Source organism: Tribolium madens, unplaced genomic scaffold, assembly GCF_015345945.1.
Source record: "Tribolium madens isolate multiple individuals breed KSU strain unplaced genomic scaffold, Tmad_KSU_1.1 Scaffold_3;HRSCAF=73;Tcas5.2_LG2, whole genome shotgun sequence".
Taxonomy (NCBI): domain Eukaryota; kingdom Metazoa; phylum Arthropoda; class Insecta; order Coleoptera; family Tenebrionidae; genus Tribolium; species Tribolium madens.
In genome coordinates this window covers 6,371,052-6,387,373 of record NW_025401006.1, presented here as the reverse complement: position 1 = coordinate 6,387,373, position 16,322 = coordinate 6,371,052, and the positions used below count along the sequence as shown (strand labels likewise).

Below are 16,322 nucleotides of genomic sequence, written 5' to 3'. Positions count from 1 at the left end.
GGACAAAAACAAAGAGCAAACAAAATTTGTGGCTATGGAGACAAGCTGCTACCAATTTTTTCACCAAAATTTTGACTTGGTAATTTCTATTAAAAAAAAAACAGACTTTACACGGTAATTCAAAAATGTCGGACCATCCCTTGCGTGGTGATAAAGGACATCCAAATGAGTTAAAAGTCCCCATGACAATAAACAGTTTGAGCCTTTCTTCACGAGATATAGCTCTCCAAACATTAGATTTATTAGATTTTGGATTAAGTTCTTGGCTGTTCCAATTATGTAATCTTGAATTTAATTAGCGGAAACGATACATCTTGTAAGATCTGTTGAAAAAAATCACTAATTTGTGTCTTATGGTATAAAAAACTACTTCAAAACAAAAAAGAAACTTCAAAAAAAAAGGTTGAAACAAAAATCTGAATTATTTGTATGCTTTGCTGGCTAAGAGTCTTCTATCACCACCACTCAAGAGTTGGTCCAAGATTTTTGAATCACCTTGATTCTCCTCTTTTGCTACCTTGTTTTCTAATTTCTGAATTTAACTCTTTCAACTTTTTCTTTGGTTCTCCAATATTGCACTTCTGGAGGAAAAGTAGGTATCTACATCCTATTTGATTTCACAAATTCAAATAATTATGCAATCTTTAGTTTCCAAAAATCTTATTTAATATTATTTTTGGAAGATGCGGCTGAATATCGCCGTTTTAGGCCAAAAAAAACTTAAAATCCGGCACCAAATTAGTGAATTTCAGTTATACATTGACTAAAAAAGTCTTGTGGGTGAGTCCGAAACGTGACCAATTTTTATTTGCGACATGCTGTATACTACATGTTTTGTTTTTACGACATTCTTGTCTCCAATTATTTCATTTAAATTGTGTCGATTGACCCTGAAATATTGCACACCGGTTGAGTTATAGCAGGCTCGTGTCGTTTTTTTATAATTTTTTGGTGCCAACAAAATAAAATCGTTAAATTCCCTTTCTGGACGTTTTGTTCGTTGAAAAATTTGTTATTGGTGTTATTTGGGTCACACAGGAAGGAAAAAATCATAAAATTACGGCAAACAATATGTTAGTGTAGGTTTATCGTTTAGTTACGTGTTTCATTATGTGATAGGTACACAATGTAATCTGTAGAGGGTCTAATCTCGCGTAGGCGCCACTAATTTTCGCTTATTAGTTTTTTTCGCAAACAAGTCATTAGCCAGATGCTTCGATCTGTATCGTAAATTCGAAAAAATATTATGCAAATTAGTCATTGTTTGAAAATTTCTTATGGTACAAGAACTTCCTACCATGAAGAGAGCACTCACCTATGACTCCAATTTCCGACGTGACTTTTTTAAATAACAATAGTGTATTATATTTTGATTTCACCCACACTTGGGGGAGTCATCTGGTTGTTTTTCCGAAAAAGTTCTTGTTATGTCTCGAGTCTAGACAGCAGCTTGTTGCGTCAGAGGACGAAAAGTATAAACGGCACCATAAAGGGATGCATAAATATGCATAAGATAAAAACTATACGACCTACACCGAGTGTGGGAACAGACACGGCGCAGATTCGAAAAATCGGTTCGAGCGAACCTCGCCTTTATCCCACAATTAGTGGCCATTGTGGGAGATGAGATATCCTGAAAAGGCGATTTCCGCCACTATTTATGATTCTATACGGCTCTACTTCCTCGTCAATCGAACACAACATGGCGCGAAGGCGCCATATTTGTTTTACGACTTTTTTATCGACTATTGCCAATTAAAACTTGCCACAAATATTTTCCTATGTACACAATCCTAATATTGCATTCGAAACATTTTTAAACAAATGAATGCGTCATTAAAGGAAAACACGAATCGCATTATCAATTGGAACATTTTCATGCTAATGAATAATAATGGAGCGTATTTCCACATACAATGTGTTCGTTATAATCATGTGAGCAAACAAGAATCGACGATTGTTCAAAAAATACTTGTTTCTCAATAGCAGACACGAATATTTTTCCATAACTTAAACAAACAATTCAATTTACGGGTTTATGACAAATGCCATAAATCGCTTCAAACCAACTGGCTGGCCAACCAAATCTGACGAAAAATCGCCAACAACAGGAAAATTTCCTGCAAAATTCAGAGAAAGGTATTTAGTTATGGAAAAGCTACTTTGGGTGTCCTATCATTGCGCTTGAGTGGTTTTAGAACAGCCTGCAATTAATTTTCCTTATTGTAATGTGGGTTTTATCGTCGAATTTACCGCTGGTAAAAAACCCAGCCATTGTTTTATCTTTCTGTAAAGTACAGTCACTCAAAAACAATGCCAGTTACCACATTATCACAGAATAAATATTTTCTCTCTGGGGGTGATTACAGGGTGACTCAAGTGATAAGGCCAGGCTGAATTTTTGGCCGGATTAACTCGAGCGCGAATGAACAGGTTTTCAAGGTACGAAATGGGTGAAAGGTTAAATTTCGGGGCCCATTCAGGGTCTATTTCTTGTTCCATTCGCTGACTGCTACAAGGCTAGATGAGGCTCAAATTGCGTCATTTCTGCCGAAAATAAATAACATTCCAAGTGTAAACTAAACACTAAAAGAACAACATCCATACTCAGCTCTTCAAGTTCAGTAACTTTTCACATGAATCACAGTTTGCAAAATTGCAGTGTTGAATGTTAAGTCTCGTTATCTTTTTTTGGGCTGAAATTCCTCGCGTGTACTGCACATATTATGTGTAATAGTCATCGATGATGACCTCAAGGACAAGGTCGCCCCATCCGGTTCTATCCTTCGATGCTAATCTCTCGAATATTTCCCGAGTAACTTCTTCGAGACGGCAAGGAAAAATTCTTACCATACCGTCACTCATCGACAAGGTAACAGCTGCAGAAGCAGACTGATCATGCAGCTGTCGGTGCTAGTACCTTTTATGAGTAAATGTACTGCAATGTTTTCCATATTGGGATCTAATAAAGGCGATTCAGTGGCCATATGACGCTATTTTTGGTCAAGAAATGAGGAATAATGAAAGATTAAAGACAAGCTGGCACTGGAAACAAACAAGGGATGTGGACCAACCCCGTTTCCGGTGGTTGGGGAACGGGACTTCCTGTTGCCAAGAAGGGAACAAGATTCCAAAGAAGTGGAAATAATGAACGAATGTCGACGATCTATGCCCCAGATCCCGAATTTATTTATGTCACGTTGGCAAAAACTTTTTTAACCAACGTTCAAAACTAAAAATGTACGACCCCTAACTATGGGTCGAAGTTCATGTTTTCCCTTTATATATTAAGTCTAGGTGGCTAAATATTGTATAGTTTGACGAAGAATTCTTTATTACATTTATGATTTAATTTTTTTTAAATTTAATTGCTATTGGAAAAATTGGACGTAGTACACGTTAGATTATTTAATTGTCGTAATTAGAACATGGAGTAAGATTATCAGAAAATTAAAATCGAGACCAAGTCAAAACAACAACACATTCCAGGAATAATAAAAGCATTTCTGTATTTACTTTAACTTATCCATTGTTCAGAATCCTTTATTTAAAACCAGACCGGTACTATGCAACACAGAACAGCTGAAATATAATTACACTGTTCGTGTGTTCTGACCATTGAACAAGCATTTTTGCAGTTCTAAGTTCAACTAGAATTTTTTCCAAGTGATCAAAGTCAAATGAGTCGATGATGAATTTGTTTAAGGTAAAAAACCGATAAAATATGCATCAGTTTTGTTGTTGTTATTGTTTGTTTCAATTTTTTATTATTATGACTTAAGAATGTTTACGTGTCATGTAGACAGCCGTGTTAAATACTTGTTTTTGTCAGAAATGTAATTAATGCTACGCAACTGTGACAATTTTTTGAAAAATTCCAGGCCGCCTGTGATTACAAAGGCTTATCGGACTTTGTATAAGATAATTTCTATTATTTCAATTCTCAGAAGCGGAGTATCAGATATCGGACGTCAGAAAAATAGAAAATTCGTTTGAATTTCCCGCAAGTCGTCTGTAATCGATTTTCCTTGTACGGCATTGGAAAGCATTCCGGTTACACGCGAATGCACTTTTAACCTATGACGCATATTTGCAAATCACTAATTTTCATTCATGAGGAAATCTCATGGTCGATAATTGTTATTATTGCGTATATTTTTAGATCAAGCGAGCCGCGACTAATCCCGTCGTTTGTAACGGAAACAAAAGTCAATCGGTTTACGAAACTATTGACAACAACGTAAATATTTCGTGTTTTTTTTGTAATGGATTTGAATTATCCAATTACAAAGTTACTACGAAATCGGCTCGCTTTGTAAAATTCAACTATCTCACGGTCTGACGTGGCAACAAGGGCGCCTAGTTCGGTGATATTCGTGTTGTTGCGTTGGCAATCGCCAGTTTCGAGTTGGTCGTTGGTGGAAGTTTACGCTTGAGCGTATGCAGTCTTGCAGTTTTAGTAGTCGAGTTGTGAGTTGGTTGTAAAAGGGAAGTTTTTTTAAAAACAAAATTAATAAACGCAAAGTTGAAACAAGCTCCAGCTTGGGAGGACCTTCTACTAAGGTTAGTTTTAGTTATTTTTTTCGGTTAATGGTAGCACCCTTCGATGTAAATAGAAAGTGGCCATATGTCGTCCTTGTGTCCTAATTAAAACAATCGCACGTAAGTCGTATTTCTCGTCGAAAAAGTCCCTAGAATCGCAATTTTTGCCCATTTGCTAATCTCGCACCGGGTCGATATGGGCAAACCCTTCTCGATGGAGCCGTCTGGGAATGTCTGTACCATCTAGTCGTCTCTCTCGCTCTCGGTGTGAACTTTTTTTTCGTCTTTCCGGTGCTCGCAGCCGACCATTGATGTGATCTCTCTGGAATGTGGTAGGGCTGGGTGCTTGTAGCGGTCGGGGAGCGGTAAGAATGGAATGCTGGAAATCGTGAATGGTTTCTGAATTCCAGCAATGTTGCCGACACTGGAGTCCCTTCAGTGCGACTGTACTCAGACGGCCGTACGATTACTCGGACACTATCTGTCCTTCTCGGCACCGCAGGAACGCCCCACTAATAACATACCAAGAAATTCTCAAGACGAACACGACCATAAAAGGCGCAAGCCGCCGACAATCGCCAAATTTTAATCGACCAAATGGCAACGCCGCAATCGATTTTTTTGCGATCCACAACCATTTCCAGAATCTGCCAAACCATATTTTTGCATATTCCCCTTACTAAACTCACCTTTATGCAACTGTACTTTCTACTTTCTATGTGCCACATTCACTTGTTTTGCTCTTTGAAATGAACGCTTCAGTCTGTAGAGTTCATTTGTTTTTTTTTTCGTTATATAGACTGTCAAACATCTGAAAGCAGTTTATCTCTTTTTTTTTTTTCAATTAAAAAAAAATGTTATTAATATATAATAATAATTATTCAAAAGAAATATTGTCAACTGACCAATAAAAACCATAGTTTTAGGTATTTAGTATTCCAAATTTCTTAATGAGAATTAAAGCGAAATAATACCGAAACTCTTCAAGATGGCGTGGGATAATAACTGTTTAAACAACCAGTTAGGAAATGTCAATTTTATGTAACGAGTTACATAAAACGGTATTTCCTGTTGACTGGATGTAAAGGATATACATATTTAATTGTAATTATTCTGCTACAGTCTCATTTGTCAGGGTTGAAAAATCTAAACTGTTTGAGAGTTGATTTCTAAGGTTTTTACTTTAAGAGTGTTCAAAATTGGCAATCGGAATTTATTTCAGTTTTACAGTTCCAAAAAAATTCAATATTGCCAACTCAAACAGTTATTGTTTATCACCGAATATAATCTAGGTTTAATGCTTTTAAAAAATATTCGAAAGCATAGGTTTCATAATCAATTTAGCAGCTTGAATTTGTTAACTGTAAATATTTATGATTGTAATTGCTATCTGTAATTTAGCTAAATAATTTTGTCTTGTTTCAGAAAACAATGGTGGACACACTTTCCAGCAACTCCGACATTTTACGTTCAATGAGAAAAGACAGCAGTCACATAATAAATTATCATGAGCCCTACAAACCACATCCCCCTGAAACAAAATCAAGTATCACCGAACCGGACAACGGTCACAAAAGCGAAACTCTGAGCTCCAGATTAGATTTTAGTAAAGAAGCCGACCGTTTAAGCACTTTTATAGACTGGAAAAGTGATGCCGTAACTCCCGAAGCCTTGGCGAAAGCTGGCTTCTACTTCCTAAACAACCCCTCAAAGCCCGATCTTGTGAAGTGTGCCTTTTGTAAAGCGGAAATCTGCAGTTGGGAGCAAGGCGACAACGCTTTATCCGAACACATGAAATGGTCGCCTAACTGTCCTTTCGCCAAAGAGAAAAGCCAGAATTTGCGTGTCCCGGCACAGGGACAGGACGTCTGTGGGAATGTGGAGATTTTCCCGAATTCGGTTCCAGAGAGTGAGACTTTCCGGATGCTCCGAACGATGATTAGACCATATGAAGACAAAAAAGCGCGCTTAGAGTCTTTTGCGACTTGGCCGAGCTCGTCGAAGCAAAATCCAGAGACGTTAGCTGATGCTGGGTTTTATTACCGGGGGGTGGAGGACCACACGATATGCTTTACTTGTGGAGGGGCTCTTCAGGCTTGGAAGGAGGAAGACGATCCGTGGGAAGAGCACGCGAAGTGGTACCCGAGATGTCCGTTTTTGGTTGCATCCAAGGGACAGGAATACATCAAGCAAGTGCAGATCAAAAAACCCGGTGCGTCGTCAAGTAATGTAACCAAAGAGAATGAAAAAAGTACTGAGAAAATGAGTGAGTGTGGTGCAGCGTCTGAAGATGGAGTGATTTTATGCAAAATTTGCGACAGATTTGAAAGAAATACCGTTTTTTTGCCGTGTAAACATATTGTTGCGTGTACACAATGTTCGGATGTTATGCAAAATTGTCCTATTTGCAGAAGAAACATTGAAAACAAGATTAAAGTGTATATATCATAAAAACTAAATTGTAATATAATTCACTTTTTTTCTTTTCTTGAACACTTCTAGTCAATTTTTTCATCGGTTTTCTTCAATAAAACTAATTAGAAAAACAGACTCTATTTTTATATAACACCCTTCTTTCAGTACAAAACTATCAATACCTTAGGGTTGATTGTTATCTAACTGTATATAAGTATAACTTAATTTTCAATAATACGCTTGAAATAGGTTTAGTTTGTATTTTATTTGATCTAGCAAGTTCCTCGCTGCAATAGCTGAAGTAACAATAACGTTTTACAATGACATTACTTCACTGTTTTTGTATTACAAAAATAGAATAAACAATTTTAAATTCACAGCGTTTTTATTATACCTACCCTATGTTCAAAAAATGAGTACCTAACTCTTCCACGAAACAGAAGTGGAAAATATAAAAAAATCATTGCGAAATTGACATGAATGGAACTCGTGGTTCCTAAAAAAGATAAAACTAGTTCGAGAATTGTACACTGGCACCCTTTTTTTTAAGCAAGCTATGGTAAAAAAGCTATGGTGCGAATTATCAAATCAAATCTTGTTTACATTCTCTTGTTTTTAATAACAATCCACCGATATTTTTTATTGTTTCCTTTATTATTTCATGCAAATGGCATTTTCCCATAGCTAATTTTCTTCAGCAGGCAGACCTCGCATTTCATTAAGTGTTGCTCCCTTCACATGATCGTAAAGGTCGTTCATTTCCGTTCCACATACATACATACATTCATTCAATTTATTTAATCCCGATTTTCTCACACTTGCAGTTAATCTAATCGTTAATTTTTAATTGTTCCAGAAATTTATGACACACTTTCGAATCACAAAGTGACGAAGCAACTAAATCATTACAATGGACTAATTAAATTAAAAATAAAATCGGTCATAAACCAATTTTATTGAAACAGTCAAGAAAGGACAAAGGTTCACCATCGCTCATTCTAACTCTTCGGGGTCAAGATGTTTGCGGCTTTACTGACCTCTTACCTGGAATAATTTGTAACAACTGTGACTTCAAATTCAAAACTCGACTAGATTATAATAATGAATCGGTATTTTAATAACAATAACTGATAATGCAGCTTATCTTAGCTAAGAAATACGGATATTTTATCATGTAATGTAACAACAGGAAGGAAGTCGGATCTTGACCCTATTTGTTTCAAATGAACAAAAAGCCCATGTATCGGATACGAATCGTAAAATATTTTTTCTAGCCAATTATTTCTTATCACATGTATGATGTAATTTTTTTAATAAAACAGATGCATATTGAGTGTTTTGTTTTATATAAAAGTTCGAAATGAGATTTTACTGGATTTTATTAAACCACATTACGTGATAGAGACTTTGTGTTTTTCAGATAAGACAAAACATAAATATGTGGTATAAATAAACACTAGATTTGAATAGTGTTGACTTTGTAGAGATTATTCCAATTCAAATATAGAATAGACGGCAAAAACCCACTTTCCAAATTTGTTTTATTTTCGGTGTAATTTTCAAAATTCGTTAATATAGATAACTCGGTTTACAAAAGCGTATTATGGGTTGCAGACTTTCGCGGATTGAAAACGTATTATAAATTAATTATTTTAAGAATTAAGTTCGAATCCCAATGGTGACCACTTTTTTTCACTTATATTACGATTTTATACTTTAGAAAATATTTAACAAACATTACTACAACTAGAAGTATTCTTTTAACCACTATAACGAATCGTTTCCCACACATTTACCATCAAAGAGAAAAAGCCATGACCTCAGGATCTCAGGTCACTCACTCGTATAGGTGTATTTGAGGTTAAGTAAGAACAAAAATGTTGAAAATAAAGACTCTTCTGGATGTTCCAACTTAGTACCACATCAGAAGAAACAAAAAGTACACAATGGATGTGGAAGAACAAAGACGTTTATTAATAAACCAAAATAATTCTCATGAAAACAGCTCAGAAGAGGAATGGTCCGACGAATTAAGTGACGATTCTTATTATTCCGACAGTGACAGGTTTAGTATACAGCATGTCCCAACAATTCGGCGTATCACATGACTCAGCTATGTCATTTCAGCTCAGTCCCGGAATGGGAAGCGTCAGTCCACGACATAACCGGGGAACTCCTCTTCATCGACTGTCACCCTTTCGTCACCCAAAACATCGACACTACCAAGCCCAAAACACCCCTACAGCCCTTTTCCAAAGACCAACTCCGTCGCAGCACCCGAGGGAAATTTCTCCGACTCATCAGACGTCGCGAGAGTCAGAGACACAGTCGACGATACTCCAAAACACAAGATGTCGATTCCTCGACCAACAAAGTGAAATTCCACGATTCGCAAGAAGGGGAAGAGAAAGACGTCATTTTAAAACTAATTAACGACAGTAGTCACCGCAAACCCGAAATGGGACTACCGGAAAGTCTTCTCGGAATCAATGTTGGGACTCTTTCAGATGGCAACAGAGTCATGATTGCGGGTTTCCTCCCCGACAGTGAGGCAAAACACGAAAAAAACATAAAAATCGGCGATTGGCTGAAAAGTATTAATAACATTCCCGTGACCAATCAGAATTTGGATAGCATTCTTGACAAGTTCAGTGACAAACATGAAGTACTGTTGAAGTTGCAACGAGTTGCGGGGGTTGAAGTGACAAAAGACCCACCAATTAATGAACTGAATTGTCAATCGCGGTTTGTGAGAGAACTGGTGGGTTTTAATAAAGACGACGAGCAATTGTTGCTAGAGAAATTATCACAATATCCAATTGGAATCCTCTATTTAAATACAGATAAACTAACCGAGAGCAATCCTGAGTATGACGATATCATATATTCATACCCACAACCTTTTCAAAAGTCAATTTTATGCCAATCTAGAGGCATTTTCATAACATTGAATCATCTCATAAATGACGTGACAAGGACAAAACCCCAGTCTACATCATTTTTTCACAGGGATCAACTATGTCACGTGACTTACACTCAAGAGAATAATAAAATACTTCTGTTTTTGTTTCCTGGCAGTTGCGCCTCTGTAAAAGAATCACTTTTGATGAGCAATGAAATAAAACGAATGTTTTTATTTCTGTATCAATGTCTAGACCAGTGTTTCACAATCGAGGGTAACAGACTGCAGGTCAATCATTTTTTTGCTCGTCTTTTCACAAGACTTTTAAACGGCAAGAAATGGACTACTAGTGATTATATTATCGGAAACAAGACTTGTGTCGAGAACACTTGCCAATTTGAGGAGGTTCTTCCAGTCGCAGCCACTTTGCCCCTTCCTAACGAGGCTTACATGCAAGTCGATGATGCTTTAACCGAATTAGAGGCTAGTGATTATAGAGAATGGGTACTCAAATTAATTTAATTACTATTGTTTTTAATTAGTTTGAATTTAGAACGAAGAACCCCTTGATTGTCAACGACTTTTCACGATACTCGGCAGCGCCTTGTACCACTACGGCTATTTACTCATTTCCCACTTAATGTACGAAGACTTGATCGATGTTCATGTTTTTTGCCGGCAACAAGGTTTCTTCCACTTGTCCAAAACCGAACCGGTTAAGACTCTCCTCTTGTGGAAAGAGGTTTTTCCGCACTCTTGTAACCGAACCGGCAACACCAACGTCAAAATTCCGGTCGGAAAAAGATACTTACTGTTAGTGGGTAGTAGAAAAGTACGTCTTACTGTTATTGTTGGGGTACAGCTCATTGATTGTCCAAGTTTTAGGACCTCCTAGCTGTGATAATGGAAGCCGGCGGTTGCACCGAACCCGCCGAGGAGAATATGGGGCCCGATGCCTTCTACGTCGAAGAGGCTCAGGCGACTTTAGCCCACATTCAAGAATTGGGAATCCCGGAACTTGCCGATCGGTGGATTTCGACCAATCCCGGTCCTCAAGTAACGATCCCTGAAACGTGTACCAAACGAAAGTCGGATTTTTTGGACAGTTTGAGTAAATCAGTGTCGCAACATAAGGAAGGGAAAAAACCGGAGGTGACTTCGATTTTGAAACGGCGGAATTCGGATCAGAATGTCACGAATTCAAGCTCGTTTTTCCTGGATGACCATTCGGATTCGGGAAGTCAGGGGGAATCGAGGAGGAGTCGGTATGATTCAGATGATTCGGATGATTATGGGGTGGGGTTTGACATCTGGCTTTTGTTTTATTACTTGACTATTTTTTAGGATGGGAGCCAAATGAGTAATAGCAGTTTTGATATATCAGAGTTGAGACAAACGATTTTGTCGGAAACTGAGGATATACAACCAAGACAATTGACAGTCGGGAAAGACAATATTTTATTTCATTTTATTCAGTTTGATGCGACTGAAGGCGTTCTGATTGGTCCGCCTGAATGTCGGCTGCAATCGCAAACGATTAATGCGATTTTGGATTGTTTTAGAAATGCCTGTCACAAAATTCATTGTTTGTTTCAAAACACGTTAAGGTTTAAAGTATGCTTGAAGAAATGTTAAAACTTTAATTTAATTATTTTTTTATAGAATATGCCAGCGCAAGACATGGCCAAATCAGTAATGAATAAGAGTTTGATTGCGATAAAAGAACATGGCGTCATGTTTGAATGTCCTTTCTTAGATGATGCCGATAATAAGAATAAGAGTAAAATAAAGTACTGGGTTGTGGGAAGACTGTTTTATATGCCTCACCCAAGGGAGGTTTATGTCTGTTATCAGGATAATATTCCGCAAAATATTATTGAGTTGGCTTTTAAAATTGACTTAAGTACAATGAATTAAGTGCCCTTTAACTTAGAAGTGAGAAAAAATTTGAATTCTAAAGTCCGTCCTTAATAAAAAAGTGTATATTTTTTTAATAAAAATTATTTTGTAATGTAATAGCGTTATTTTATTGTTTTAGTTATCTTTTTATTTTGTTTAAAATGATTAACATAACTTTCCTACTTTTTTATTTTGTACTCAATGTTAAAGAGTGCTTTTATCAACTAATTTAAGTAGATAAAGTAGTCTTCTATCGTCTAGTGAAATAAAGTAATTTTTATCTACTGTTTATATTCAGGAAATTCTGATAAATGAGTACAAAATAAAACGACTTCGTCACTCGTAAACTCGTAACATTTTCACTGATATTATTTGGCAAAGTTGGGATGTTATGTGAATCACCCAATATATTTCAAATTTTGTCGTGTGGATTAGGCAACCAATATTACAGTGGACATAAAAGTATCTTAGATAACCTCAATCTTATTAAATAACCTAAAAACGAGAAAATGTCTGATATTGAAATAAAAACTCTAGAAACTGAAATAGCAGCTTTAGAAAAAAAACTAAACGAGAAGAAATCAAGGCTTCAAGAACTTAAATCAAAAGTCAGTATTTTATATTAAAAAAAAACACTGCCATGTGAATCATTTTAGCACATTTCTTGTCCTTACTCAAATGTTTTAACTTCAGAGGAGATTGTAAGGTACAGTCGTCAAATGATAATGCCCCAAATTTGTAAATCAGGCCAAAGAAATCTTAAAGAGGGTAAAATTTTAATTGTGGGGGCTGGGGGCTTAGGGTGTCCTGCTTCACTGTATCTCGCAGCTGCCGGAATTGGTATACTAAAGAGGAATTAAAATTACATATTAAAGTTTTTTTTAGGAGAAATTCATATTTTAGATTATGATGAAGTTGAGTTGTCCAATTTGCATCGACAGATTTTACATTATGAAACTAATATAGGGCTACCAAAAGTACAATCAGTCGCAGATAAATTAAAAAGGTTTGCTCACCCGCGTTTTATCAATTTTTAATCACTTATTCAAAAAATTTTAATTTATAAATAGTTTATAGGCAACCAATAACACAACCATTGGCAAATGTTGTGTTGCCTATATTAAATTAAGGTTTTGGATTAATTTTATTTGAAAGCGATTTGTTAATTCTAGCCTCAACAGTAACATCAAAATTGTCCCTTTACACATCCACGCCTCTAGCTCTATAACCGACTTGGTGCAAAAAAACAAATACGACGTTGTCTTAGATTGCACCGATAATGCCCCTACACGCTATCTACTCAACGATATTTGCGTTATTTACAACATTCCACTTGTCTCAGGCAGTGCCTTACAAATGGAAGGCCAATTAACAGTTTATCACTACCTGAATGGCCCTTGTTACCGTTGTCTTTTCCCCAAGCCACCACCGGCTCACACTGTCACAAATTGTGGCGACGGTGGTGTCCTGGGATCAGGTAAAAAAAATCACTAAATAATAAGTTTTTTCAATGTAAATTTTACAGTTTGTGGCGTAATCGGTGTTTTACAAGCTCTGGAAACCATAAAGATTCTCACACAAATGGACGGCGTTTTGTCAGGCCGATTGCTAATTTTTGACGGCTCGGAGACAACTTTTCGCAATGTGAAATTGCGACAAAGAGTTGCGACTTGCGAGGTTTGCGGCGATAATCCGAAAATAAGAGCGCCAGTTGATTATGAGCAGTTTTGCGGATCTAGAGCTCACGATAAGGTGGTTTCTTTTTTTTTAATTCAATAATAATTTGTATTTTCAGGTGATCAATATTAATATACTCGAAAGTGAGGAAAATGTGACTGTAGAGCAGCTCAAAGGGGTTTTAGACGAAAACAACAATGTCGTGATTGATGTTCGATCAGAGTTGGAGTTTGATATGTGTAGGTTGCCAAATACCGTAAATTTTCCATATTCGAGAATACGGGATAATAAGAGTTTGGATGAGTTGGAAGGGTTTATCAAAAGGGCAGCAGAAGGGAATAAAAAGGGTACTTATAGAAAATATTTGTTACGCTGTTTTTTTATTTTATTTTTTCAGTATATTTGTTATGTAGGCGAGGAAATGACTCTCAAAGAGCGACAAATTATCTCCGACAGAATTTCTCTAATAGTTTGGTGAAATTCTTGAATGTTAAAGGTGGCTTGCATGCCTATTCCAAGTCAATTGATCCATCATTCCCTGTTTATTAATTTTGAGTAAAGTTTTTAATGTCGATTTTTGTTTTTATTATCAAAAATCCTTGTTTATGTTTTTCGTTTAGTTGAAAATAAAAGATAGTTGATAAGATTATGTCATTGCATAATTTTCGTGACCTACAATTTCAATTGCTTGACTCATCCCTATTTTATGAGGAAATATAGTCAAAGTCTACTACCGTACTTCCAAATTCTATGACTAATCCTTACGTTCGATTTCCCTAAAAATTTACTCCTCTCTGAACCCTAATCTCGTTTGATGACCTTTGATCGTACCGTCCTATCTCGCGTATCCTTGGATTTTTACGATATTGAATCAGTACGTCTATAACTCACACAAGTGATGCACGATGGCAAGGGATTTGCGTATTGTGACCATTTCATCATGGGAAATCTTAAAGTTACATTTTTTTACTTTCATTTTTGGCATATGGATCATTTGCAAAATGTCAGCTAAGTGGATTTGGGACCCCAAATCGTTTTTTATCCACCAACAACGTGACAACCCACCGGCTTGTCTTGTCGACTCTTCTTTAGGCCAACACAAATACATCAAATTAAAGGTCAGTAAAGCGAATTATCAACTTAGCATAAAAGGTCATCGCGATTTATCACGGGCTTTTATTTTGGATTTTTCGTGTTACCTAACACCGAAATTCATTTCATTTCAAGATTTTTATTTCGATCTAATTAATTACTTTATCGAAAGCAGTGTAGCTTTCCACCAGACAATAATAATTATTATTGCCATTGATTTTTACAGTCTTATCAATAAATTCCAGGGTGTCAAGTTCCATTATGTGGAATCCGGCTCGAGCGATCTTCCATTGGTCCTCCTCTTGCACGGCTTTCCCGACTGTTGGGTCAGTTGGCGGCACCAAATTCCGACTCTATCCCAACATTTCCGTGTGGTGGCTTTGGACCTCAAAGGCTTCGGAGACTCGGATAAACCCTCATCCCGGAAAACGTACCGCATCGACATGATCCTGGAGGAACTCAGACAACTCATCATCTCATTCGGAGTGTCCAGTTGCATCGTCGTTGGCCACGACATTGGCGCCTTGCTCGGCTGGTGCCTCGCACATCAATTTCCGGAAGTCGTGGATAAACTAGTCGTGGTGTCCTGCCCCCACCCTAACATCTACAGGACGAATTTGCACACGTCCTGGAATTACCGCTGGTTGAATTTTGTCCAGCTTCCGTACTTCCCCGAAGTCGACGCTTTGAGGAACGACGTTAAAATCATCACAGAGTACCACCGGCATTTGCCGGCGAATGACACGTTTTTGGATGCTTACAAATACGCGTTTTGCCGGAAAGAGGACTGGACAGGGCCTTTGAATTACTTCCGGAATTTGTTATTTATCGAAATCGCGGAAAACACGAGGACTATCCAAGTACCAGTCGTGTTAGTCACCGGTGATCGAGACAAGTTTATCAAACTTGAAAGTATCGTAAAATCGACGGATTTCTGTGAGAAATTTTACGTGAAGATTGTCGATGGGGCTGGGCATTTTCCACACCAGGAAAAGTACCAACAGTTTAATGAGATTCTGTTGAAGTATTTGGTGACGAGGAATGTGCCAAATGGGTTGGAAAGGTCACCGTCGAAGGGAATAATGAATAGGATGATGGGGGCTGTTAGTAGTACTGTCAAGTATGGAAATTCGGTGCTGGACACTGTTCATAAAAAAACAAACGGGGTGGTAGGGAGTATACCGAGTATAGGGTTATTAAATTATTCAAATATTTATGAGAAGACTGATAGTTAGGACTAGGGGTGGACTAGCAGAGTTCCTGTGAATGTTAAATGGCATTAACATGAGGAACACTTTAATGTATTTGTCTTAGATTCGTCTGTCAGATTTGTGACTGGTGTAGACGAGATTTAAAACAAATTTCAACTCAAAAATTTTATAAGACTGAGACTTTGTGTAGTCTTCTTCTGGTAAAATCTTTACCAAACTTTCTTAATTTGATGTATTTTATTATACATTTATGAATCTTTCTTATACTCACTTTTTTTAATTAGTGCAGCAGAAAAAAAGAGTCAACACTTAATTTTTAGACAAACTTTTGCCTGATGATGATGAGTGATGAATAGTTTTTTTTGTATATTTAGGTAACATTTTGCTAGCGTATATTATTGTTTGAATGATTTAATTAGCTTTTATAAGAAAAATTCTATAAACGTACCTACCTATTTTATGTGATTCTGTTAATTGTTTGTTGTTCGTTTTTTATATACCTAAATTTTGTTATGTGTTAATAAATTTTATACTGATTTAAAGTTGTTTTAATTTTTATCTTGGAAAATTAATTCTAATTTTTA

General features: G+C 36.7%; 4 protein-coding genes across 7 annotated transcripts in view; all 4 read left to right on the top strand.

Annotated features, from left to right (window-relative positions):
* Nucleotides 1-7,334, top strand: part of LOC123008189 (death-associated inhibitor of apoptosis 1-like) — a 10,329-nt gene extending 2,995 nt beyond the window's left edge. The window contains exons 1-2 of one of the 4 annotated variants that reach the window (XM_044403869.1): nt 3,553-3,706; nt 5,968-7,334. In XM_044403869.1, the coding sequence (XP_044259804.1) occupies nt 3,689-3,706; nt 5,968-6,993 (1,044 nt within the window). In that variant the 5' untranslated portion in view covers nt 3,553-3,688 and the 3' untranslated portion in view covers nt 6,994-7,334. Of the gene's footprint in view, nt 1-3,552; nt 3,707-4,394; nt 4,564-4,618; nt 4,875-5,967 lie in introns of those variants that run through there. The other 3 variants (XM_044403870.1, XM_044403872.1, XM_044403871.1) reach the window with 3 other exon arrangements.
* Nucleotides 7,335-8,592: 1,258 nt separating this feature from the next.
* Nucleotides 8,593-11,875, top strand: LOC123007160 (protein inturned). The gene is made up of 6 exons (XM_044402260.1): nt 8,593-9,022; nt 9,085-10,363; nt 10,413-10,691; nt 10,745-11,155; nt 11,204-11,473; nt 11,522-11,875. The coding sequence occupies exons 1-6, from the start codon at nt 8,904-8,906 to the stop codon at nt 11,774-11,776; spliced, it is 2,613 nt and encodes an 870-aa protein (XP_044258195.1). The 5' UTR covers nt 8,593-8,903; the 3' UTR covers nt 11,777-11,875.
* A 353-nt stretch (nt 11,876-12,228) lies between these two features.
* Nucleotides 12,229-14,007, top strand: LOC123006987 (adenylyltransferase and sulfurtransferase MOCS3). The gene is made up of 7 exons (XM_044401974.1): nt 12,229-12,366; nt 12,415-12,598; nt 12,644-12,764; nt 12,931-13,235; nt 13,284-13,510; nt 13,554-13,782; nt 13,833-14,007. The coding sequence occupies exons 1-7, from the start codon at nt 12,268-12,270 to the stop codon at nt 13,982-13,984; spliced, it is 1,317 nt and encodes a 438-aa protein (XP_044257909.1). The 5' UTR covers nt 12,229-12,267; the 3' UTR covers nt 13,985-14,007.
* A 134-nt stretch (nt 14,008-14,141) lies between these two features.
* On the top strand, nt 14,142-15,888 carry LOC123006988 (epoxide hydrolase 4-like). The gene is made up of 2 exons (XM_044401975.1): nt 14,142-14,553; nt 14,773-15,888. Exons 1-2 carry the CDS (start codon nt 14,341-14,343, stop codon nt 15,760-15,762), a joined length of 1,203 nt encoding a protein of 400 aa, XP_044257910.1. The 5' UTR covers nt 14,142-14,340; the 3' UTR covers nt 15,763-15,888.
* Nucleotides 15,889-16,322: the final 434 nt, after the last annotated feature.

Excerpts from the sequence above, each read along its gene's own strand:
- LOC123007160 (XM_044402260.1), top strand. The coding sequence starts at position 8,904 with ATGGATGTGGAAGAACAAAGACGTTTATTAATAAACCAAAATAATTCT. Across the intron at positions 9,023-9,084 it reads TATTATTCCGACAGTGACAG|CTCAGTCCCGGAATGGGAAG; the intron begins GTTTAGTATACA and ends ATGTCATTTCAG. Across the intron at positions 11,156-11,203 it reads ATGATTCGGATGATTATGGG|GATGGGAGCCAAATGAGTAA; the intron begins GTGGGGTTTGAC and ends ACTATTTTTTAG.
- LOC123006987 (XM_044401974.1), top strand. The coding sequence starts at position 12,268 with ATGTCTGATATTGAAATAAAAACTCTAGAAACTGAAATAGCAGCTTTA. Across the intron at positions 12,599-12,643 it reads TCTCGCAGCTGCCGGAATTG|GAGAAATTCATATTTTAGAT; the intron begins GTATACTAAAGA and ends AGTTTTTTTTAG. Across the intron at positions 12,765-12,930 it reads GTCGCAGATAAATTAAAAAG|CCTCAACAGTAACATCAAAA; the intron begins GTTTGCTCACCC and ends TGTTAATTCTAG.
- LOC123006988 (XM_044401975.1), top strand. The coding sequence starts at position 14,341 with ATGGCAAGGGATTTGCGTATTGTGACCATTTCATCATGGGAAATCTTA. Across the intron at positions 14,554-14,772 it reads ACAAATACATCAAATTAAAG|GGTGTCAAGTTCCATTATGT; the intron begins GTCAGTAAAGCG and ends AATAAATTCCAG.